General features: G+C 50.8%; 14 protein-coding genes and 1 pseudogene across 15 annotated transcripts; 7 read left to right on the forward strand and 8 right to left on the reverse strand.

Moving 5' to 3' along the window:
• Positions 1–2: 2 nt before the first annotated feature.
• OGAPHI_004584 (uncharacterized protein) lies at positions 3–5390 on the forward strand (the record flags this gene model as incomplete). Its single annotated transcript, XM_046205678.1, has 5 exons — positions 3–37; positions 101–313; positions 616–1342; positions 1566–4910; positions 4992–5390. 5 exons carry the CDS (start codon positions 3–5, stop codon positions 5388–5390), a joined length of 4719 nt encoding a protein of 1572 aa, XP_046060505.1.
• On the reverse strand, positions 452–2176 carry OGAPHI_004585 (annotated as a pseudogene). The gene is made up of 3 exons: positions 2104–2176; positions 1504–1731; positions 452–1353 (listed from the first exon to the last, which is right to left on the reverse strand). Coding segments are annotated over exons 1-3 (1203 nt in total).
• OGAPHI_004586 (uncharacterized protein) lies at positions 3830–4753 on the reverse strand (the record flags this gene model as incomplete). The annotated part of the gene is made up of 2 exons (XM_046205679.1): positions 3830–4470; positions 4747–4753. The coding sequence occupies 2 exons, from the start codon at positions 4751–4753 to the stop codon at positions 3830–3832; spliced, it is 648 nt and encodes a 215-aa protein (XP_046060506.1).
• On the reverse strand, positions 4935–5264 carry OGAPHI_004587 (uncharacterized protein; the record flags this gene model as incomplete). The annotated part of the gene is made up of 1 exon (XM_046205680.1): positions 4935–5264. One exon carries the CDS (start codon positions 5262–5264, stop codon positions 4935–4937), a length of 330 nt encoding a protein of 109 aa, XP_046060507.1.
• On the reverse strand, positions 5302–8204 carry OGAPHI_004588 (uncharacterized protein; the record flags this gene model as incomplete). The annotated part of the gene is made up of 2 exons (XM_046205682.1): positions 5302–6452; positions 6521–8204. 2 exons carry the CDS (start codon positions 8202–8204, stop codon positions 5302–5304), a joined length of 2835 nt encoding a protein of 944 aa, XP_046060508.1.
• On the forward strand, positions 6858–10687 carry OGAPHI_004589 (uncharacterized protein; the record flags this gene model as incomplete). The annotated part of the gene is made up of 4 exons (XM_046205683.1): positions 6858–6989; positions 7362–8149; positions 8389–9613; positions 9779–10687. The coding sequence occupies 4 exons, from the start codon at positions 6858–6860 to the stop codon at positions 10685–10687; spliced, it is 3054 nt and encodes a 1017-aa protein (XP_046060509.1).
• OGAPHI_004590 (uncharacterized protein) lies at positions 8483–10578 on the reverse strand (the record flags this gene model as incomplete). Its single annotated transcript, XM_046205684.1, has 5 exons — positions 8483–8734; positions 8902–9174; positions 9344–9529; positions 9847–10072; positions 10199–10578. 5 exons carry the CDS (start codon positions 10576–10578, stop codon positions 8483–8485), a joined length of 1317 nt encoding a protein of 438 aa, XP_046060510.1.
• On the reverse strand, positions 10678–13539 carry OGAPHI_004591 (uncharacterized protein; the record flags this gene model as incomplete). The annotated part of the gene is made up of 1 exon (XM_046205685.1): positions 10678–13539. One exon carries the CDS (start codon positions 13537–13539, stop codon positions 10678–10680), a length of 2862 nt encoding a protein of 953 aa, XP_046060511.1.
• Positions 13540–14006: 467 nt separating this feature from the next.
• On the forward strand, positions 14007–15212 carry OGAPHI_004592 (uncharacterized protein; the record flags this gene model as incomplete). Its single annotated transcript, XM_046205686.1, has 1 exon — positions 14007–15212. The coding sequence occupies one exon, from the start codon at positions 14007–14009 to the stop codon at positions 15210–15212; it is 1206 nt and encodes a 401-aa protein (XP_046060512.1).
• Positions 14481–15104, reverse strand: OGAPHI_004593 (uncharacterized protein; the record flags this gene model as incomplete). The annotated part of the gene is made up of 1 exon (XM_046205687.1): positions 14481–15104. One exon carries the CDS (start codon positions 15102–15104, stop codon positions 14481–14483), a length of 624 nt encoding a protein of 207 aa, XP_046060513.1.
• A 91-nt stretch (positions 15213–15303) lies between the features above and the next one.
• On the forward strand, positions 15304–16284 carry OGAPHI_004594 (uncharacterized protein; the record flags this gene model as incomplete). Its single annotated transcript, XM_046205688.1, has 1 exon — positions 15304–16284. One exon carries the CDS (start codon positions 15304–15306, stop codon positions 16282–16284), a length of 981 nt encoding a protein of 326 aa, XP_046060514.1.
• Positions 16285–16524: 240 nt separating this feature from the next.
• OGAPHI_004595 (uncharacterized protein) lies at positions 16525–17436 on the forward strand (the record flags this gene model as incomplete). The annotated part of the gene is made up of 1 exon (XM_046205689.1): positions 16525–17436. The coding sequence occupies one exon, from the start codon at positions 16525–16527 to the stop codon at positions 17434–17436; it is 912 nt and encodes a 303-aa protein (XP_046060515.1).
• OGAPHI_004596 (uncharacterized protein) lies at positions 16540–21261 on the reverse strand (the record flags this gene model as incomplete). Its single annotated transcript, XM_046205690.1, has 5 exons — positions 16540–17058; positions 17812–18174; positions 18586–19253; positions 19579–20638; positions 20719–21261. The coding sequence occupies 5 exons, from the start codon at positions 21259–21261 to the stop codon at positions 16540–16542; spliced, it is 3153 nt and encodes a 1050-aa protein (XP_046060516.1).
• On the forward strand, positions 17501–18430 carry OGAPHI_004597 (uncharacterized protein; the record flags this gene model as incomplete). The annotated part of the gene is made up of 1 exon (XM_046205691.1): positions 17501–18430. The coding sequence occupies one exon, from the start codon at positions 17501–17503 to the stop codon at positions 18428–18430; it is 930 nt and encodes a 309-aa protein (XP_046060517.1).
• Positions 19403–20680, forward strand: OGAPHI_004598 (uncharacterized protein; the record flags this gene model as incomplete). Its single annotated transcript, XM_046205694.1, has 1 exon — positions 19403–20680. The coding sequence occupies one exon, from the start codon at positions 19403–19405 to the stop codon at positions 20678–20680; it is 1278 nt and encodes a 425-aa protein (XP_046060518.1).
• Positions 21262–21276: the final 15 nt, after the last annotated feature.

A 21276-nucleotide genomic window follows, 5' to 3' on the forward strand; every position in this document is an offset into this window, starting at 1 on the left:
CAATGTCTTGTCAAGTGTGCAAAGAGAACCCGTTCAAGTACAAATGTCCGCGATGTGGACTCAAATAGTAAGTTATACTAGTTATAAACTAACATCCCAGTTGTTCGCTCAAATGTTACAAGTCAGAAACCCATAAAGACCCCGAAACCTTGAAACAGTCAGTACCTGCCAAAGAGCTCCCTACAGTTGATGATCCGCAGCTACGAGTGCTCCTGGAATCCCCAAAGTTCGTGCAATACCTTAAGGAGCCTGTGGTTCAACTAAATATTAGAATTATCCTCGAAATCCTAAACAACGTCTCCGTCTCGCAGGAGTACAACTCAGAAGGACGCTCAGAAATAGCCAGTCGCAAGATCTCAAATCTCCGGGACAAAGGGCTCGAGAAAAACGAGGTGTTTGACGAGTTCTGCTCGTTGGTGCTCGACTTGCTCGAAAACAACGTCCCAAAGATCTAAACTATCAGTTTTCCGCCAAACTTGTTCTTCTCCACTCCACGAACACCTGCTACCTTGATCCGGTACACTTTCCCGCCCTCGTCGCCAGCAACAGACCGCAGTTTGGCCGGGTTGTCCAGGTTCAAGTCCGCCGTGGTCACAAACATGTCGTCCAGATCAGGTCCGCCAAAAGTCACACAGCTGACCCGTTTGGCTGGGAACTTCCATTGGTGCAACAATTTACCCGTGCTATCGTACTTCAGGACACTGTGGCCTCCCCACGTGGCAATATACAGATTCCCCTCGGAATCCAAACACGATCCATCCGGAACAACCTCACCGTCAATGCCCAACGCCTGCTTGATGTTATCAACAGAAACAAACATGGTTTCTGTGCTCATGTCCGGCAATCCTGTGACAGAATCAAACTTGTACTTGTACACTCCGTGAGCAGAGTCGGTCCAGTACATGATGTCGTCTTTCCAGTTGAGTCCGTTCGGACAAGTGACTTGTTCCTTGATGATGGTTGGGTGTTCCCAGTCGTCTTTGGAGAACTTGTAGAACGTTGCGGTGTTTGGTTCCTCCTTAGCGAAATCGCAGAACGAGCCGATCCAGAAATTGCCGTCCTTGTCAATAGAACCCTCGTTGGATCTCAAGGCAATTGGTTGTTCGAAATGCTGTTTAGAGGGATACTTGGCCATAAACTTCAATTGCCTGGTCTTGAGGTTATACTGGGCAATTCCATCCTTCACACCACAAACATAAATGTCTGGATCGGACGTAAACCCTATAACCCCCACGCTTGTGCCCAAGTTGTACGACTCCAATTCTTGTGGGTTATCCAAAAAAACACGATAGATGGTTCCCGCAATAATATCCACCCAATTGACCGAGTTATTGTCTGGGTTGTACGAAATCCCTTCCGATAACCTTCCCTGATAGTTTGTGAATGCCTATATGGAGTTATCTCGGTACCATTTGCATATTACGTACCTCTGTAACAATCGATGTCATTAGTATAAATAAAGCTAGGTTATCTTTTTTAAAAAATTCGTCTATATTTTAATACTCCTGATGTTTAGGTACCCAGCCGAAATAACCTCGGTATTTTCGCCGTTGGTGGTTGTCCAGGGACTTGGAGACGACAAATTCCTGTTTAAGCGCCAGAAACAACAACAATTCCCGCCAGATAAGCAAATAACAGTGCCCGATCCGTTGTCCTCTGAAAACCCTCTGCATACACTTTTAGACTCACCGACGGTTATCCAACGATCGATTCCCACAGTCCAGGTGGCTTCTGGTTTGGAGCTCGCACATGTGTTCAAAGACCATTCGATCGATGCGGATTATTGGAATAACAACGAAAAGTCTCAGGCGTACAACTTCAAGTTTGTTGGCTCAACGTATAACCTGCCACATTTGTCTCGTCCGTCCTCCGAAACGGGCCATCCACTTTCGGTGGACGAACATGCTTCCAACTCGCCGATTTCGCCGTTCAACTCCGACTCAAAGTACTACAGATCGATCCTCCCGTTGGAATGGATCCAGAAATATACGCATCTTCTTCCGTCGGTGTTTATCTCCGTGCACGAACTGGACGCCGAGTCGGACGCCAATGACAAGCAATTGGCCCAGGAATTGAACGATATCCGCGAGAAAGTGGCGTTACATGGGGTCAAATTCCTGTGTCTACTGCTGTGCTCTTCTCCGTTGACTCCAGAAGTGGAAGAAAGAGTAGCCATGCTCCGCAAGACCACACGTCTTCCGTCACGAACTGGAATGCTTGTTCTCCCCGCGGGAACGCAAAAAGACCTCGAGTCGTTCGCCACGGTCGTCATGGTGCTGATAAAGCCGTGGACTGCAGATTTCTACTCGGCCATAGAACGAAAGATCAAGAAACGCCAGCTCCTGGACCCGAAATACGACGAAAAATTGTGGCTAGCGCGTCAGGCACTCAAGTCGGCCGTCATTGGCGAGTTCAAAGGAGTTACGGAACAAACAACCAAGCTGTTGGAGTATTCGTACGAGAAAGTCATGGACGTGATTCGGTCACTGGACGCCAAAGTCGACCGCGACCGCTGGAACGAGTGTCGGTTGCTCCTTGATTTCATTGGACTGCATGTCACGCGCGCGTATCTTTTCTTTGAGAACCCAAACCTCGCCTACAAGAAGTTCGACATCCATATCCAGAACGTTCTTTCTGTTCTGCCCAAGAAATCCATCAAGACATATCCCGTTGTTGGATGGCTGTGTTTACAGTTGACGTGGCTGGTACAGCTTGTGGAGCGGTGTCCGGACTCAACTATTGTGTTTGACTTGCCCTTGCAGCCGCTGGCCTCGTCGAAATGGTTCGGTGGACCCTCAGACGGTCTTTTAATGCCTCATGGTGGATATCTTTATTTGCAGGCTTTTTCGCTGCTGCAACGACGGCAATTACAGGCCGAATCGAACCCAGAGGTCGACGAGACGTACATGACCTTGTCGCCCGAGGAGGAGGCCCGCTTCGACTACCATGGTACCAGTATCAAACTGCTCACCGGGGCATTGGACATGTTTGCACGGTCGAAAAAGACAAAATTCAACAGATGCGAGTCGTACGTGTACTACCAGCTTGGTGAAGAGCATTTCCAGCTTGGCAACTACGCAATGGCCGTCAACAACTTCCTGGTTGCACTTTCTGTGTTCAAAAACGAGAAATGGAGCAAGATCGTTGCTCTTATTCTGCACAGACTGTACGAGTGCTGTCTCAAGCAGGAAAACCACAAGGACGCTCAGACATACTATCTTCAGCTGTGTTGTTTGGAGGACAAGATTGTGGGCAAATTCAAAAACGATATTGGTACTGGTTTCGAGGCCCAGGAGCTTGTTGTGCTCAAAGAAACTTTATTCCAGAACCAACTGCTGTTTGACAAGCCGGCCATCTCGCTGCACGACAAGATCAAGTTCCAGCTGTATCTTGGTCCGTGTGCCAACAGTTTGATGCGTACATTGGTTGCAGAACGTATTGACGTTCAGTTCGCCGACGACAGCTACCAACTGTCTGTGGAGCACAGCCCGGAGCTGGAAAACACGGCTTTTTCGACCGTGACCAACGGCCTGGCAAACCTCGATTTTTCCAGCAAACAGTCCAAGGTGCTGGAGTTTGAGCTGAGTCCCGAACGGATCGGCAAGTTCAAAATCGACGGCGTACGACTGACACTGGTCTCGGACAAGTTCAGGTTCGAGAACCAGCTGAAACTCGTCCAGAATACCCCCGATACTTTCAGATGGTACAGACAATCGGAACTGTTCAACAAGCGGTTCGAGAGCGAGATCGTAGACGGCGCGCAGTTCGAGTTCGAGGTGATCCCCAAACCACCCGAGGTGGAGGTGCGTGTTTCGCACGCGAGTATCTGCTACCAGGGAGAAATTGTTCCGATCACGATCCATTTGAAGAACCTGGACGAGAGTTCTTTTGGTCTCAAACTGCATGCGACGGGGAATATCAACACGAGCTCGTTGAAAGTCACTTGGAACGAGGAGCACGACCATAACACCACATACCGGTCGGCCAAGGCTCTGGAACCGCAGGAATCGCTTGATGTCCGGCTGTTTGCACACCTCCCGCTGCTGGACACGGCCGAGGGCGCCTTGAAGCTCGACTTGCAGGTGGAGTATCTGATCGACAACAACGAGAACACCGTTGTGCGCAAGTCCAAGAGTCTGCGGATCCAGATGGTGGACCTGTTCAATCTGTCGTTCCAGATCCATCCGTCGATGAAAACGCACATTCCGTCGCCGTTCAACGTGGTGTCTGATGACCTGTCTGCTGTTCCCGTGCACGAACGAGTTTGGCGGTCGCGGTTTGGCGTGGAAAACGTTTCTGCGGAGAACGTGACAATCTCCAATCTGAAGGTGGAGATAGTTTCGTCCACGCCCGAGACCGAGGTCCAGACCACTGTGACGCAGTTCGACGTGGCTGCGCTCGCGTCCAGGCAGACCCAGGACGGCGTGTTCGAGTTCCTGTGTCGGTGTTTGAAGAACGCGTTCCGTCGGTCTGTGAGTTTGGAGATCCACGTTTCTTTCGACTACAAATTCGACGGCCGCACAGACAACATCACCAACAGGTACCGCAAGCTTCTTTGGAAGGGCACGCTGCCACACATGGACCCGCGCACGCTGGTGAACGTGGAACAGCACAACAAGCTGTTCAAGGTGTACTACGTGATAGAAAACCCAACGTCGCGGATATTCCAGTTCAGCACAACGCTGGCAACAAGCGACAAGTTCAAGATCCTCAACTATAAGAACCAGAACAACTTCTCGGTGCTACCGTTCATGAAACAGGTGCTGCGGATGGAGTACGAGCTGTTATCGGACGGAGACTGGGTCAAACTGCCAGAGTTTAAGATCTACGACCTCAATTACAAAGTGTATTTGAACGGACAAGCAACTGTTCGCAAACTGCAATCGCGTCAAGACGGATTATATGTTCAAGTAAACAGCTAATCAATTCAACATCTAATTAATTTTCAGTAACTCCACGTCAAAAAGCAAAGTGGCATTTGGAGGAATCAGACCTGGAAATCCTCTTGGACCGTAAGCCAATGGACCTGGGATCGTCAGAATGGCCTTCTCGCCCAACGACAACTTGGCAAAGCCTTGTTCCCAACCAGCAATCACCATTCCTTGGCCGATTCTGAACTGGAAAGGCTTGTTTCTGTCTCTGGAAGAGTCGAACTTCTTGCCGTTCTCCAAAGTTCCCGTGTAATGGACGGTCACCAGGTCTCCTGGCTGTGGGTAGGTCTTGCCATCTCCTGGCGCAATGGTTTGGATTTTCAATTCAGACATAATAGGTGGCGAACTTATATTGGTACAAATTTTGCATCTATTTTTTGCGCGCCGATCGTCTCACGGACGGGGTCGATGGAACAGAACTGGCTCCTCCACGCGGCTTGCCCCGAGCCCCCGGCGTGACTTTCGGGGTCTCTTTCTGTTTCAGGGTGCGGGGCACGCTCTTCGACAACGGCGTCTTGCGCAGCTTGCGTGGCCCGGGCGTCGAGCTCGCACTTCTCTTGGCCGGCGTTTTTTCGTCGCGGTCGTCGTCGCTCTCCTCGGCTGCCCCTTCCTCCTCGCTCTCAGAGCTCTCCTCGGCCTCCTCGGTCTTGTCGTCCTCCTTCTTCTCCTCGGGCTCCGACTTGGCCTCTTCGGGCGTGTCTGCAGCCTCCTGCTCGATCTCTTTTTTCAGATTCCGTCTTGTGCTACGCGTCCGTGCGCCCTTTTCCTCCTTGATCGACTTGCGACGGCCGGGCGTCTTCTTTTCGTTGTCCTCGTCGCTCTCACTAGCAGCGGCCCCAGACTCCTCGGGCTCCTGGCTCTCGTCCTTGGCCTTGATCCGCAGCTTGCGTCCGCTCCGCAGAGTCTTCTCCTTCTCCTTCTCCTCGCTCTCGTTCTCCTCGGGCTCGTCCTTGGCCTTGCGAGGCCCGCGCCGCTTCGGGGTCTTGTCCTTGTCGTCGTCGCTGGCCTCCGCAGCCTCCACCACGCTGCGCCGCCGCGTGCGCACACCTTCCTCGGGCTCAGTGCTCTCGACCTTTGTCCGACGCGTCCGACGCCGGGCCGCTGGCGTCTCCGACCCCTCCTTGCCGCTCTCGGGCTCCTCACTCTTGCTCTTCTTCGTCTCGTCCTTAGACTTGCGTCTCGTTCTCGACGCCAACGAATCTTCCTCAACTTCCTCCGTCTCCTCTTTCTTCTCCTCCCCGTTCGTCTCCTCCTGCTTCTCCTCCGCCTCCACAGGCTCCTCCTCGCTCTCCTCGTCCAGCTTCTCCAGCCCCTTCAAATTATACCACTTGTTCAGCTGTCTCGTCACCTCCGCCCGGGTAACCTTGAACTGCGGAAACTTCTCCCCCAACAGCTCAATAATCTTCCCATAGTTCGCCGCTCGGTCCTCGCCAATCGGCTTGTGGTAACAAACCAAATTCAACAGGTACAACTGCTGAGCTCTTGTCCACTCCATTAAAAATAAATAAAAAAAATGATTACCTAAACAAGTGTTCGATCCAAGTACTCCTTAATGCCCTGAATCATGGCCGATTTCGTTTTCGTCTTACCTATCAGCCCCGCTTTCGAGTTCATATACACTTTCAACTGGTGTAGACTGAACTCTTCCAACTTATCCAGCTTGTAAGCTTTGATAACCACGTCGTCTGTCAATAGCAACGCTTTCTTACGTAACGGACCGTCCTCAACGTTCAACTCCTGGTAATTGTCCATCTTGTTGATCTCCGACCGCGCGGCCTGGAATAGCAGTCTTAAAGTCTCTGAATCAGCAATCTTTTGCCGTAGCTCCATACACTTGCGTTTCAATTCGTCGTATCCGTTCATAGTCTGCTGTTTCTGGATCTCCAAAGAAACAGCCTGATCGTACTTCACCTCCCGCTGCAACAAATGGTCCTCAAACACTTTGAAATACCACTCGATCTGCGGATTGTCCAGCGGTTGAAACAGGTCCACCAGTTCGCCAACCAATTCGTCAAACTGGTTCGGAATCACCAACAAGCTCGGATCCATCTTCTCAACGTACGCGGGAAGACTTCGTATGTCGTCGCGGAACGGTATCGGGATCAGAACAAGTCCCTCGGGATATTCGTCCACACTTGTCTCCCAGCCAAATGATTTGTCTGTTGACACCAAATAATGTAACCGTGGAAACATGTTTTTGCGGTAGCTGCCCCAGACAACGGCCATTTTGCGCGTTCTGTTCAACGACTGGTACAGAGTGGCCAGCGTGCGCCGTGAATGTGTGTATTTTTCGATCTCGCTGGGAATAACCAGCTGCGGAGTGCCAATAGTGTAATGCGGATTGAAATGTGCAATGTCTCTGAACCCTAGAATGTCCAACACAGGATTATCTCCGGGCTCCAATGGACCCACTATGTCTCGCCTCTCCAGGACCATGTGCTGGTTGCCAAACCCGACCGTGTTGACCGCGTCCTCGTCGGCAACCCTCGCACCACTCGTCGAGTCCAGTTTCACAGACTCTGTCTCGACGTATCTGTAGACGCCGTTATCGTCGTAGAAACGGAACGGACTTTGAAGTTTGGGTTCTCTGAACAGGTTGATTCCACGAACCGACATTTTGATCTGTTTTATTTGCAACGTGCATCTGAAGCTTGTTCTTTTCAGTTCCTTCGTTTTGAACACTTTGTCCTGGATCTGGTCGACCTCGAGCTTTTCGACGCTGGGCCGAAACTGATCAAGCGTCTCGAAAACCGTCTGGTACTCGGAAAGATCGAACTTCCCGTCTCTGGCCAGCAGGAACGGCACCACGTTGATTTTGTCCAGACTCAAGTCGTTCAGCACGTTCCAAAGCAGCACTTTTTTCGACGTGGCCCCGTTGAACGGCCGGTCGCAGTCGGTGAACAGGAAGATCCGGCGAACGTTGTAGCTTTTCACAAGCCCATCTCGCGAGTTCTGGAACACTTCCACCAACTCGTCTGCTGTGACCAAGGCCGGGTCCTGTGTCCGACTGGCGACTGTCTCTGCATCGAACGATTCCAACGCACGCAATTGGTCGATTCCAATGTCCTCGAGCTCAAAAACAGGAACTATCCCGTCCTGACAATGGAACAAATAGCACCCCACGCCGGTTCCCGAATGGGTCTTGACCATTTCGCGAACGAGCTCACGAACACTGGCCAGAATCGACGCCAAGTGCGGCCGCATGGTCGGTGTCAATTGTAGCGCAAATACGATGCCCTGACGCGGCTCAAAGTCCTCATATTCAGAACTCATAAATTATTGCCTCTAACCTTTTTGTATGGCTCCTCGTATAAATATTTGCGACACGACGTAAATTTTTCTACTAATCTTTTGTTATGGGAAAGTTGTTAGAGCTAGTTCTGCACCCGCTCGAATTGGAAGCTGTGCTTCGATTGTAAGTGATTTGGCGTTTGTTAAGTGAGTCTAATCGTTTTAGCAAGTTTTTCAAAAAGACAAAGTACCCTATCAACCCAGAAACCCAGTCTCCAACAGAAAAGGCATGCTACACAATGTTGACTAAAACGTCGCGGTCATTCGCTGCCGTGATCATGGAGCTCAACCCGGAACTGCGTAATGCCATCATGTTGTTCTACCTGGTGTTGAGAGCCCTCGACACGATCGAAGACGACATGACCATCTCGCCAGACGAGAAAATACCTCTTCTTAGATCGTTCGACTCCAAATTGTTGCTCAAAGACTGGACCTACAATGGAAACGGGCCAAACGAAAAGGACCGGATCGTTCTTGTTGAATTCGACAAGATCCTCGCCGAGTACCACAAACTGAATCCAAAGTACCAGGACGTTATTAAGGACATCGCGTTCAAGATGGGTAACGGTATGGCCGACTATGTGATCAACGAGGAGTTCAATTTGAACGGAGTGGCCACCGTCAAGGAATACGACCTGTACTGCTACTACGTGGCCGGTCTTGTTGGTGAGGGGCTTACCAAGATGACTGTGGCTGCAAACTTTGGACACCCTGATCTGTTGGAAAAAATCGACCTGAGTTTGTCGATGGGTGCATTTCTACAAAAAACAAACATCATCAGGGATTTCAGAGAAGATCTGGACGATGGCAGATCGTTCTGGCCCAAGGAGATTTGGGGTAACCATGCCGAGAAGCTCGTGGACTTCACCAAGCCAGACCAAGTGCAAGCCGGTCTGTCTTGTATTTCCGAGCTCACACTCAACGTTCTGGAGCTTGTGCCCGACGTGCTGATCTACCTGTCGATGGTGTACGACCACTCGACGTACTGTTTCTGCGCCATTCCGCAGGTGATGGCCATTGCCACGTTGACGCTTGTTTTCCAGAACCCAAAGGTGTTCCAGAGAAACGTCAAGATCAGAAAGGGTGAGACATGCAAGCTAATTCTGGAAAGCAGAACCTACGAGGGTGTTTTGAACATCTTCTCCAGTTACCTCAACGAACTGCACCACAAGTGTCCTGTGACCGATCCTTATTACCTGGAGATTGGAATCAAGGTTGGCCAGCTCCAACAGTTCATAGAGCAACTGAACCCTGATCCTAGCCATCTGCCCAAGGGACTCGAGCCCCAAAAGACCAACAACTACAACCTTGTTCAGAAAAGAATCAAGCAGGATGATGTCGTCAAGCCGGTCTTGCAAAAAGAACAACTGGCCTGCCGGACGACTGTGGCGGTTGTTGCTCTGTGTGTTTTAACATTAGTGTTTAGATTCAAATAAGACATTTTTTTATCTAAATATTTCTAAATATTTTTTTTATTTAGTGTCATCATGTTGTTTGCCGGGAGGCCTATGGCACGGGCCGTTAGTCGCCGCTCGTTTGTGAGGCGCAACTCGGAGATCAACGTGTTCAACCGCGACATCAAGCTGAAACAGCGCGAGCGCGCCGCCAGAAACACAGAGTCTACCATGGTGGAGTATATCCGGGACGAAGTAGCCAGACGGTCGATCGAACGTCTGGCGTTTCTCAAGACCCCGTTCACAAGCATCATGGACTTTGGGTGCAACTCGGGCAACTTCGAGCGCCAGCTGTGCGAGTCCAGACCCGACGACGACAAAAGATGGAGAGACGACAAGCATCTTGTCCGGTCCAAAATCGGGAAAATATACATGGTGGACTCGTCCAAAAGCATGCTGGAAAAACACAGCGACGAGACCTTCAACTCGCTGTTAAACATCCAAAGAGTCAACGCAGACGAGGAACAGTATTCTCATCCTGTTTTGCAGACCTCAGACATGTTCAACGTGATTATATCCAACCTGTCGTTGCATTGGATCAACGACCTGCCAACAGTGTTCCAGAACCTGTATTCGTCGCTGCAACCGAACGGGTGTTTCATCGGGTCGATGTTTGCGGGCGACACGCTGTTTGAGCTTCGATCGGCGCTCCAGATGGCAGAGCTCGAGCGTTGTGGAGAATTGTCGCCCAGAGTCTCGCCGTTTGTCGAGTCTGCCGACGTGGCCACCCTCATGAAAAACGCAGGGTTCCAGATGCTCACCATCGACGTCGAAGAGATCATCGTCGAGTACCCGGACGTGCTGTCGCTTATGAAAGACCTCCAGCTCATGGGAGAGTCCAACTCGATCCTGGGCACGCCGCCAGCATTGAAGAAAGACCTCCTTATTGCGCTCCAGCCCATATACCAGGCGTTCTACCCGGGGTCCCGCCCTGGAATGCTGCCGGCCACGTTTAAGTTCGTGTTCATGGTGGGCTGGAAACCGGGCTCGCAGCCAATCGGTCAGCTTTGAAGCTCCTGCAGCGCTTCAAGAGCAGCAAGACGAGCACTGGAAACAGGGTGTTTCTTGCTTAGCCACAGCAGTCTCGAGCGACAGTCTGCGGCCAGTTTGGCATCGTCACGTGTGGCCAGCTCGGCAAATATCCGGATCGCAGTGACAATGCGTCCGGTTTGAGTCTTGCCCAGTGTCAGATTGTACACACGCACAAAAATGTTCCGAAGAGCAAAATCGGCTGGAATCTCCAGGTTCAGCTCCAACAAATTGCATAAAAACCTTAAACACGCATCCTGTGTTTTAACAACGCGGTCCTGGTTCACTCTGTCCGCTTCTTGAGGCTTCAGCACCGATAAAATGTCTCCCAAAACGGTTTTCTTGTCATCGAGCTTCTCCCAGAGCTCGAAAAAACAGCATAGTGCCGCATTAATTGCCGGGTCCAGCGACTGCGGAGACCCAGCAGAAAGCGCATATCCTTTCCAAAACTCGCGGGACAGCTCTCTGTCCTGCACCATATCTAGCATAAACAATTTTGTCAAATGTTCAAAGTATCCAACGTAGGATGTAGGACTCTCGAAGGAACGACCACCCAGTTCCACAAATAGCTCAAATGCGCTCAGTCGGAGTCGTTCCATCACCTCGCCGGAGATTCTAGCGAGTTTCTTTCTGATTTCGCGTGTGTCTTCAAATCTGTGCTTATTTTCAGAAATCAGCTTGATAGTCGCTGACCGAACGTGACTTCCAACATCACCGCGGTTTGTGATGGTGTAATCGTCGAGTCCGCTGATTATAACAGCCAACTGGACTGTGTTGAGCGTATTTTCGTGAAGATATTCGGAAATCGAGCTTATCAAACAGCTACGCACCTCTGCATCGGCTCGACTTCCTATTAGGTCCAATACAGAGTCCATCTGGCCAGAGATCCACTTCGTACGGCCAACAGCCCGTGCTGCTGCCATGTTACCGTTCTTGATGTAGTAGAGCCATTTCTCAATATCTGTGTCGGAAAGTTCCAAAACGGGAGCCAGCTGATGAAATTTTTCACTCACCTGCTGGCTTCCATTGCGGATAACGTTAAAAACGGTGTCTATTTCTTTGGAATTTGGCGACAGCCCCTTCTTGATAAGAACTGTGAGCAGATAGAGATACTCCTCGCCCTGGTGGAAGGTGTCTTTGTGGAAATCGAACGAAAACGAGTCAAAAAGATGGTGATATTTTTCCACGTCGCGGACGTCAATGTCCTGCAACAGTTCGGCCAAGACGTAGAACTTTCCCGGTTTGAAAGGAATATTGTAGTATTTCTCCACGAGCTCGTCGTTGTTGTTGATTTTCCGCAATGTTTTTGCCGCACGAGTGCGGATATCGTAGTCTCTGTGCAAAACGTCTGTTTCTAACTGTTGCTTGAACTCGTTCTCCATGAGTCCCATTCCAATTATGTCCAAACTCAGCTCGAACGACCGGTCAAGACGTCCCAGAGTAGCGTAATCCAGCGTCTCTAGAATTCTCACCTTAAGACTGTTGGAGTCCTTGCGGTCGATTATTTCTCCATGTCGGCCAAGCACTTCCTGGACACACGCAGAGCTTGCACGCCGAACAACAAGTTCTTTGTCGAAACAGCAGCACAGTACCAGATCGTGGAAGAACCTGAGCCAGACAGATGTTGGGATTTCGCCTGTTCTGTACCGTTTGGCTAGAGACCAGATGATGAAGCAGGTGGCATCGCGAACACTTGCTCCGGCGAAATGCGTGACACGGTGCTGTTGGAAAAAAAGGGTCTGGTGGAGTAAGGCGGACAAACGAGGGATCGTCTTGGAGTTGAGCTGGTGTGTTCTGGCAAATTCGCCGAGTGACAGCAGCACTCCGTGGAACAGTTCCAGATCTGCGAGTTCGAAATCCACATGATCGTTTGAAAGTCCAAGTTCTAAGTACAGGGCGTTGGCGATATCGTCTTTGAGTTGTTGGGGCAGCAGACTGGAGATCTTGGCCAGCTGTTTCGCAACAGAGTATCGGATCTGTGTGCTTGAATGGCCACAGTAGCCGATCAGGTAATTGAGGATCTCCTCGACGGGATCGTACTCGTCAAGCTTGATGAACAGAACACCGAGTTTGCCGAGGTTCTTAACAAACAAACGTAGTGTAGACGTGTTGATGTCATCGAGCTCGTTGGCAATAAGCACCAGCAGCCGTTTCGCGAAAGCATGCAGAGAGTTTGGCGACGCTAGCTTGAAAAGATGGTTTGTCACGGTCAGCAGTCCGATCTGTTCAAACACGTTCTTGGACTCCCAAGCGAGCGTGTTAAAGTTGTCGCTCACAAAGTCGTCAAGCAGAAACTGGCAGTCCGATCGAGAAAGCAGCCGGGCCATCAGCAGGGCACTGGCATCGTTCTCTTTTCCGCTTGAGCTGAGGTACTCGAAAGCGAGCTTGTAGATGGACTCTGATAGGCCTTTTTTCGTTTTTTCCAGGGGAAACGGCACCAACACCAGGATGGACAGCCATACAAGCAGAAAGAAGCTCTCCTGCCAGCTGGCTGCCGATGCGAGCTGTTTCTGTACACTAGTTAGCGAATAGAGATCGCTTGTCAAACAGTTGGAGACGACCTTGATTCCGCGGGTTTTAGCGAACGCATAGAACACCATCGCGATGGATTCGCGAACGTGTGCGTTTGTGGTCTGTTTGTACGAGTCCACTAGTCGTACTATGAAATGACGTAGTTTGGTATCCAAGAGCTGGGGGTTAGCCTGGAACTGGTCAATAAGGTCCAGAAGTCGATCTAAAGACGTCTCCGGGTCGATAACCAGCACCGTTTCCAGCTGTACGTCGATCTCGACCAGAAGCTGGCCCGCAAGCTTGGAGATCTGGACGTCCTCCATCGGATCAAATGGTAAACACAATTTTTGAACAATAAATATACGCGATGCGGATTTACCGAGTTTGCGGCTGTGCAAAAACCAAGAGGCAGATATGGCAGGAAACTACAGGGGCGGTTGCAAGGTGAAATAAATGGTAGTGGAACCAGATCCGAGCACCAAGAAAAGGCACAATAACGTAGATTTCGCGAGCTTGGCCAAATAGCAACACCTTTTTTTAGCATCGTCACGGCTAACTCATCTGTCTTAAGCAATGCCTCAGGGCTTTGCTCCGCAGACATCAAGCTTCATTGCACAGGTTGCATAAGCACGATTCTTTGTTTGACAAGCCAATAATAAGACTAATCGATTGTAAGTAAATACTACGGTCCTGCATTTTTTTCCAGCTGCGCCTTGAATATGCACAAAATATACTAGATTCCCTGAAAGTTCTATAAAAAGAGAATAATCTTCCTCCTGTTGTGTTTAGGATGAAATTTTTCGTGTTTTCGCTGCTACTCTCGCTTGTTTGCGCTGATAACGCGCCGCAACAACAAAACAACCAGCAAACCACCACTGCTGCGTCGTCGTCCTCGTCGTCCAGTCAGGAGTACTCGTCAGAGTACGGTGTGCTACAATTCCAAAACGTTGGTTTCGAAGGTCATTACTACAACGTGAAGAAGATAGACTCCAGCTCGAACGAATCGTGCACGTGCGAGCTCAATACGGGCAAACCGGTCGATTTCTCAGGAGCCATCACCCCGTTGGACGGAGAACTCAGTGTCCATATTAGAGGCCCGGTCAATTTGCAAAAGTTCGGCTATTGGGTCGCTGATAGTTACACTGCCGGAGAAACCAACGGCTCGTGGTCCCGGCTTGCATACTACGATTCTGAGGACCAGACCGCAGAAAACGTCACTTTCCTGTCCAACGTGGGAGAAAACATCACCTGTTTGGGTAAAGCTCTAGATTATATCGACTCTGACGGTGTTTCTCAGGCTACAGAGAGCACGGTGCTCAGCAACGTCACCATCCAATCCGGAGACGAGTTTGTGATCATGTCGAACGTCTCGTGCGGAAAGTCCGGCTTCGGCAAGGACTGTGGTGTTTACAGAGACGGTATTCCTGCTTTCCATGGATACTACGGTACAACCAAGATGTTCCTGTTCCAATTTTTGGCTCCACAGGACGACTCCGACAACAAGGACGTGGAAAACTACAACATGCCAGCCATCTGGCTTTTGAACGCGCACATCCCACGTACTGCGCAGTATGCTACCAACTCCAACTGTTCGGCTTGGGCTTCCGGCGGAGGAGAGTTTGATATCTTTGAGATCCTCAACACGACCGAATCGACGCATTTCTACTCCACGATCCACGATTTCCAAGGAACAGACGACATTTACACGGGTCTGGCCAACGAAGGATACATCGAGCGTGTGGACTCGGTGATGATGGGCGGTGTCATTTTCGGCAGCGACGGTACAGCAACCGTGTTCATGTCGAACGAGACCACTTTCGACGAGACAATCAACAACTCTGATCTCTCGAGCTGGATTTCTACCGTGGAAAGCAAGGAGGACGAACATATCATGAGTCTTTCTTCTGTCACATCCGAGTCGTCCAAGAGTGATGGATCCACCTTGAGAAACAGCTGGTTGACCGCCTTTTTGCTAGGAGTTATGTGTATTTTATAGACAGAAAGCATGTATGGACTTATTCAACGCTTATATAAGCCGTAAATAAACACTTTTTTCTGTGACGTGAATTGTTGTTTTCGAAATTGTAATGTCTGATTGGAGCGTTGATCCTGACAACCGGCGGAAGTTGCTGGCTTTGCAGAAGCAGGGCGATAACAAGAAGTGCTTTGATTGCAAGGCCCCAAATCCGCAGTGGGCTTCGCCGAAATTTGGTATCTTTATCTGTTTGGAGTGTGCTGGTGTTCACCGTGGGCTTGGCGTCCACATTTCGTTTGTTCGTTCGATCACCATGGACCAATTCAAGCCGGAGGAGTTGGCCCGCATGGAGAAGGGCGGTAACGGGGCCTGTGCCGCGTACTTCGAGTCGCACGGCCTGGACCTGTCGTTGCCTGCCCGTCAGAAATACGACAACTATGTGGCGGAAGATTACAAGAGCAAATTGACAAGCATCGTGGAGGGCACCGAGTTTGTGGAGCCAGACCACCCAGGCAAAACTTTGCCGCAAAAGGGAGCCCCTGCCACCGGGTCGGGAACCACTGGAGGCGAGCTTCCTAACAAGCAACACAACGAGGCTTATTTCGCCAAGTTGGGAGCCACCAACGATTCCAGACCAACAGACCTTCCTCCTTCCAAGGGAGGCAAGTACCAGGGCTTTGGATCGTCGCCAGCTCCGTCTTCGCAGCGTGGGTCCAGTCTTTCTGGGTTCACTTTGGACGCTTTACAGAAAGACCCTTTGGGCACTTTCACCAAGGGATGGGGTCTGTTCAGCACCACAGTTGCCAAATCTGTCAAGGAGGTGAATGACACGGTGATCCAGCCCAGTGTGAAACAGCTGGCCGAACAGGACTATGCTCAGCAAGCAAAAAGAGCAGTGGAACAGTTCGGACAGAAGGTCCAGGACACCGGTGTACAGTTGCAACACCAGTTCGAGGGCCAGTCCGACAACGGAGGCAAATATGGTAAGCTATTCGACGATATCGGAGACGAGGACCAGGTCGCTCCTGCTTTTGGCTTATCAAAACCAAAGGATAAGACTACATTAGACAGTCTCAGTAGCGAGCGTTCGTGACTGTCTGCATTGCGTCACTGTCGTTTTGGCCTTTATATAGCGTTTCGCCAAAGATCGTCCCACTCGTACGATCTGGTCGTTTCGTAAACTACAGTGTGATGTGATTTCTTAGCCATCTTTCTGGAAATATGCGCTCGCGCAAACTGTAGCTAAATTTTTTTTGATTGTCGACTTTTACTGCATTAGGAAAAGCCGATTAATATATAAGACCAGGTCTTTTTATCTTTGGGATAATTTCCAATGAGTCCTGCTATTTCACAAACTGTTACTCAAACGCCAGATTCCGTGCCAGAGACCCTCAAGGCCACCACTTCGCGTGGATACGCGCTGACGGAGCGCGGAGTCCATAACATCTCCAAGGGAGCCCCTCCTCCTCATCTTGTGCCAGAGTTCGACGACCCTTACAAGAAGAGAGAGTGGGTTTTGGAGCACATGGCCGGTGCTTTCCGTATCTTCGCTCGTAAGGGCTTCACCGAGGGAACTGCCGGTCACATCTCCGTCAGAGACCCTGTTGATCCAAACACTTTCTGGATCAATCCTCTTGGATACCACTTTGGACTTCTCAAGGCTGAGGACATGGTCCACATCGACGAGAACTGCAATATCATCGGCGGCAACTTTGCGGCCGTCAACGCTGCTGGTTTTGCCATCCACTCGGCTCTCCACAAAGCCCGGCCCGACGTCAACGCTGCCTGCCACATGCACTCTGTCTACGGAAAGGCGTACTCTGCTTTCGGCAAGCCGCTCGAGATGCTCAACCAGGATGTCTGCACGCTATACAAGTCGCACGCAGTCTACTCCAACTTTGGAGGAGTCGCTATCGAGGCCAAGGAGGGCCAGGAGATCGCAGAGGCCGTTGGCGACGGCCACGGTGCTATTTTGCAAAACCACGGTCTCATCACCGTCGGCTACACCGTCGACGAGGCCGCATACCTGTTTTGCTTGATGGAGCGGAGCTGCGAGTGCCAACTTCTGGCCGACGCGGCAGAAAACCAGGGCAGAACAAAACAGCTCATTGGCGACGAGGAGGCAGCCTACACCTACCACATGAACTCAGACAGAGAAACCCTGTACATGGAGATGCAGCCAGATCTCCAGTTCGAGATTGCTCAGAACGACGACTTCTTGAGCTTCTCCAAGCCTAAAAAATAACTGTAAAGTTATGTATCGTTTTTATTTTTCTTAATAATTTTTGGTTATATCGATTGTTTTCCCCATGTCGTACTCAGATATGATGGACGTTGAGGAACGACGAGACCTGCCGCCGGGAAAACTGGTGCTTGTTTTCGACACAAACTTTTTGCTGGACCAGCTGTCCATCGCCGACGGCCTGCGCGGACTGCCCGTGGCCCATCAGCTGGTTATCCCGCAGCAGGTGGTTCGAGAGCTGGACGGACTCAAGTCGTCGGACTCGCACGTCGCTACTGCCGCCAGAAAGGCCATCGATTGGCTATATGCATTTCTACACAATAATGACGAGATTGTTAGAGTCCAACGGCTCCACGAAAGAACAGACCGTCAAGCTACCGGAGACGATGCCATCCTCGATGCGTGTTTGTTTTTTGGAACAGAGGCGATGGTGGTTCTATTTTCCAACGATAAAAACCTGTGTGTCAAGGCGCTGGCCCACGGCGTGTTGACCGTGTCGTGGCGGCCAGACATGGACGTCCAGATGGTCAGACAGCGACTCGTACAAGAGTTTGCGCGGGTCAACGGCGACGTGATGGATTTGGAGCCAAAGGAAACGGTCCACACGTCGTCCACGGACACTGTGTACTCGCAGGTGCACGCTCTGGTGCTGGAGGCAATAGAGTACGTCCTCAAACACGAGTTTGGCGACGACTTTGACATGATAGGGTACGACGTGAACAAGTCGCGGTCGTTGCGCGACTGCTGCTACACGCTGAAACAGTACACCATCTCAACGTTTGGCAGCTACTTCAGGTCGGGCTCCATCAACCCATTGAAGCTGCTCAAGGAAAAACAGAAAATCGACGAGTACTCGTCCAAACCGACGACTCCAGAACAGCTCCGCGAATTTGTCGAGTTCTGGACAATCGTGCTGGACGGACTGTACCGAAACCGCGACAACGAGCAGCGCTCTGCATTAAATACGGTCACACAAGCATGGCGTAATGTCCTTTAATATCATTTCATTCTGCGTTGTTTGATGGGGAAGTTGTAGTTTCCGCTCCGGACCCGTTTCTTTGGGCTGCTGGGCGTGCTGACTGGTTGCTGTGTATTTGGTTTGCGTCTTTTAGTGAGAGTGCGCGGCTGAAGACTGGCCTGGTTGGCGAAAACCGTGCGTAACGAGTCTGTGTACGACGGCTTTGCGGCTTTGAAATTTGCAACGGTTTCCTGGCTTATCTGGTCGAACGACGAGCTGAGCGACGACTGCAACGTGCCCGTTCTCAGGAAAATGCGCTGCACCTCTTTGCTCTGCAAGATCGCCTCGTCCTGCTCGAGCGTGTTGCCCAGATAGTCCTGGGCGATCGAAGCGGCCAGCTTGAGGATGATCTGGTTCTTCTTGTTGAGTTCGTGTGCCAATTGCGCAATCAGCGACGACTCCAGCGCGGCGGTTTGCACCAGTGTCTCCAAAAACGATTTGCGTGCGGCTTCCAGCTGCTCTCCCGCAAGCCTCACTGTGGGGAAGGTGAACTCCAGGTCTGGTTTGGCCAGAGTGACAGACTGTTCCGATCGCAAAACAGTCACGTCGTCGAGACTGGCTAGACGCGCGAAAAAGGTGTCGACCTCGGCGTCGCTGCCAACGGCAGCATTGTTCAGAGCAAACAGCCGATCCAGCTCTTTCTTACCCAAACAAACACACTGCTCAAACGAAAACGAGTCGGTTAAAACAAACACGAGTCGCACCGGGTCGACGCCGCTGCACACCCCGACAAACATGCCCGGCTCGTTGCCCACAGGCACAAACAAAGAAGGAAACATAACAGGCAATTTTATGTGTTTCCCTCGCCCCGGAGCGCACAGCCGGTAAATGACATATTTTTTTTCGCACCCCATCCGGCCGCTACTTCGGTCACCATTCGTTTCTCCGGCTGTGCAAAGGAAAAGAGTTGTCCATCTGGATTATTCCTACTAACTTTTGTTTTCTTCCGCAATGTTTACCAAATCACTCAGAAAAGCTGTCCTGAAGACTGTAAGTTGCACATGCCAGTCAATTGACCTACTAACAGTACAGTCTCAAAGAAGATTCTTGTCCATTCACGAATACAGATCTGCTGCCTTGCTCAGATCGTATGATGTCGGCGTGCCTAGAGGAGACGCTGCCACTACTCCGGAGGGAGCTTACGAGATCGCCAAGTCGTTGGGAACCAACGAGCTGGTCATCAAGGCCCAGGCTCTGACCGGAGGTAGAGGTAAGGGTCATTTCGACAGCGGATTGCAGTCCGGTGTCAGATTGATTGAGTCTCCAGAAGAGGCCAAGGACCTTGCTGGTAAGATGATTGGCCACAAGTTGATCACCAAGCAAACCGGTGCCGCTGGTAAGATTGTCACGGCCGTGTACGTTGTTGAGAGAAAGTACGCCAAGCAGGAGGCATACTTGTCCATCATCATGGACAGAAAGAACCAGTCTACCTTGGTTGTTGCTTCCTCCGAGGGAGGTATGGACATCGAGGGAGTTGCCAAGGAAAACCCAGATGCCATCAAGAAGTTCCCTGTGGACTACGAGGCCGGAATTTCCGACGAGTTGGCCGTCAAGATCGCCTCTGGTCTCAAGTTCACTCCAGAGGCCGTTCCAAAGGCTGCAGACACCATCAAAAAATTGTACCAGATCTTCAAAGAGAAGGACGCCACCCAGATCGAGATCAACCCACTCACAGAGACCAAGGACCACGAGGTTTTGTGCATGGACGCCAAGTTCGGTTTCGACGACAACGCTGCTTTCAGACAAAAGGAGGTGTTTTCCTGGAGAGACATCACCCAAGAGGACCCTGAAGAAGTCACTGCCAGCAAGTTTGGTTTGAACTTCATCAAGCTGGATGGTAACATTGGATGTCTCGTCAACGGTGCTGGTTTGGCCATGGCCACCATGGACGTTGTTCAATTGTACGGAGGATCTCCAGCCAACTTTTTGGACGTTGGTGGAGCTGCCACTCCAGAAACCATCGAGGAGGCCTTCAAGCTCATCTTGACCGAGAAGGGTGTTAAGGCCATCTTTGTCAACATCTTTGGTGGTATTGTTAGATGTGATTACGTTGCCGAGGGTCTGATTTCTGCCACCAAGAACCTTTCTCTTGAGATCCCTGTTGTGGTTAGATTGCAAGGTACCAACCTCGACATTGCCAAGAAGCTCATCAGCGAGTCCGGTTTGAAATTGTACTTGTTTGAGGACCTTGACGATGCTGCCGAGAAGGTCGTCGAGTTGGGCAAATAGATGTTTCCGGAATAGTCTTTCTTCTTCTATTATTGTACACTGCTGCTATATTCGTAAACCTCCCATTCTTCTTCGTCTTCTGTCTTTTTGCTCACCAGGGCTCCTCCCAGTCTTAGAGCGGTCTCGCTGGTGGACTTGGCCGTCATCTGGACCACATGCGCACGTTTTTTCTCGTCCATCGGCGCAATCTGGTCGTCCAGCTGTTTATTCAGCTCTTTTTCTCGCTGTTGCTTGCTGGCCTTGAGATCGTCAATGTACTTGAATGACGGTCTAAGCTGACAGTTCTTGGTCACAGGACTTAGGTGGAGCTCTCCGTCGCGCACTCGCCCCACGTAGTATCCGTTTCCGTTAGTCAAAACGCCCTTCAACGTCTGATTCGTGGTCCCGCTCCATCTGGCCGCCTTGGTCTCGTCGTAAAACCTGGTGGTATCTGTAGGAATGTCCATTTCGAGGATCCCGCTGTTTGGTTTCAAACGGACCTCGGAAATCGTGTTCTCTGTGCTTTTGCGCGGATATTGCACCATCAAAGTGGCCGGCCCGTCCAACCGCAGTGGAATCTCCTTGACGACTGGATCAGACATGAAATAAAATATTTT

This window comes from Ogataea philodendri, assembly GCF_020536065.1.
Source record: "Ogataea philodendri strain CBS6075 chromosome Unknown scaffold18, whole genome shotgun sequence".
NCBI lineage: Eukaryota > Fungi > Ascomycota > Pichiomycetes > Pichiales > Pichiaceae > Ogataea > Ogataea philodendri.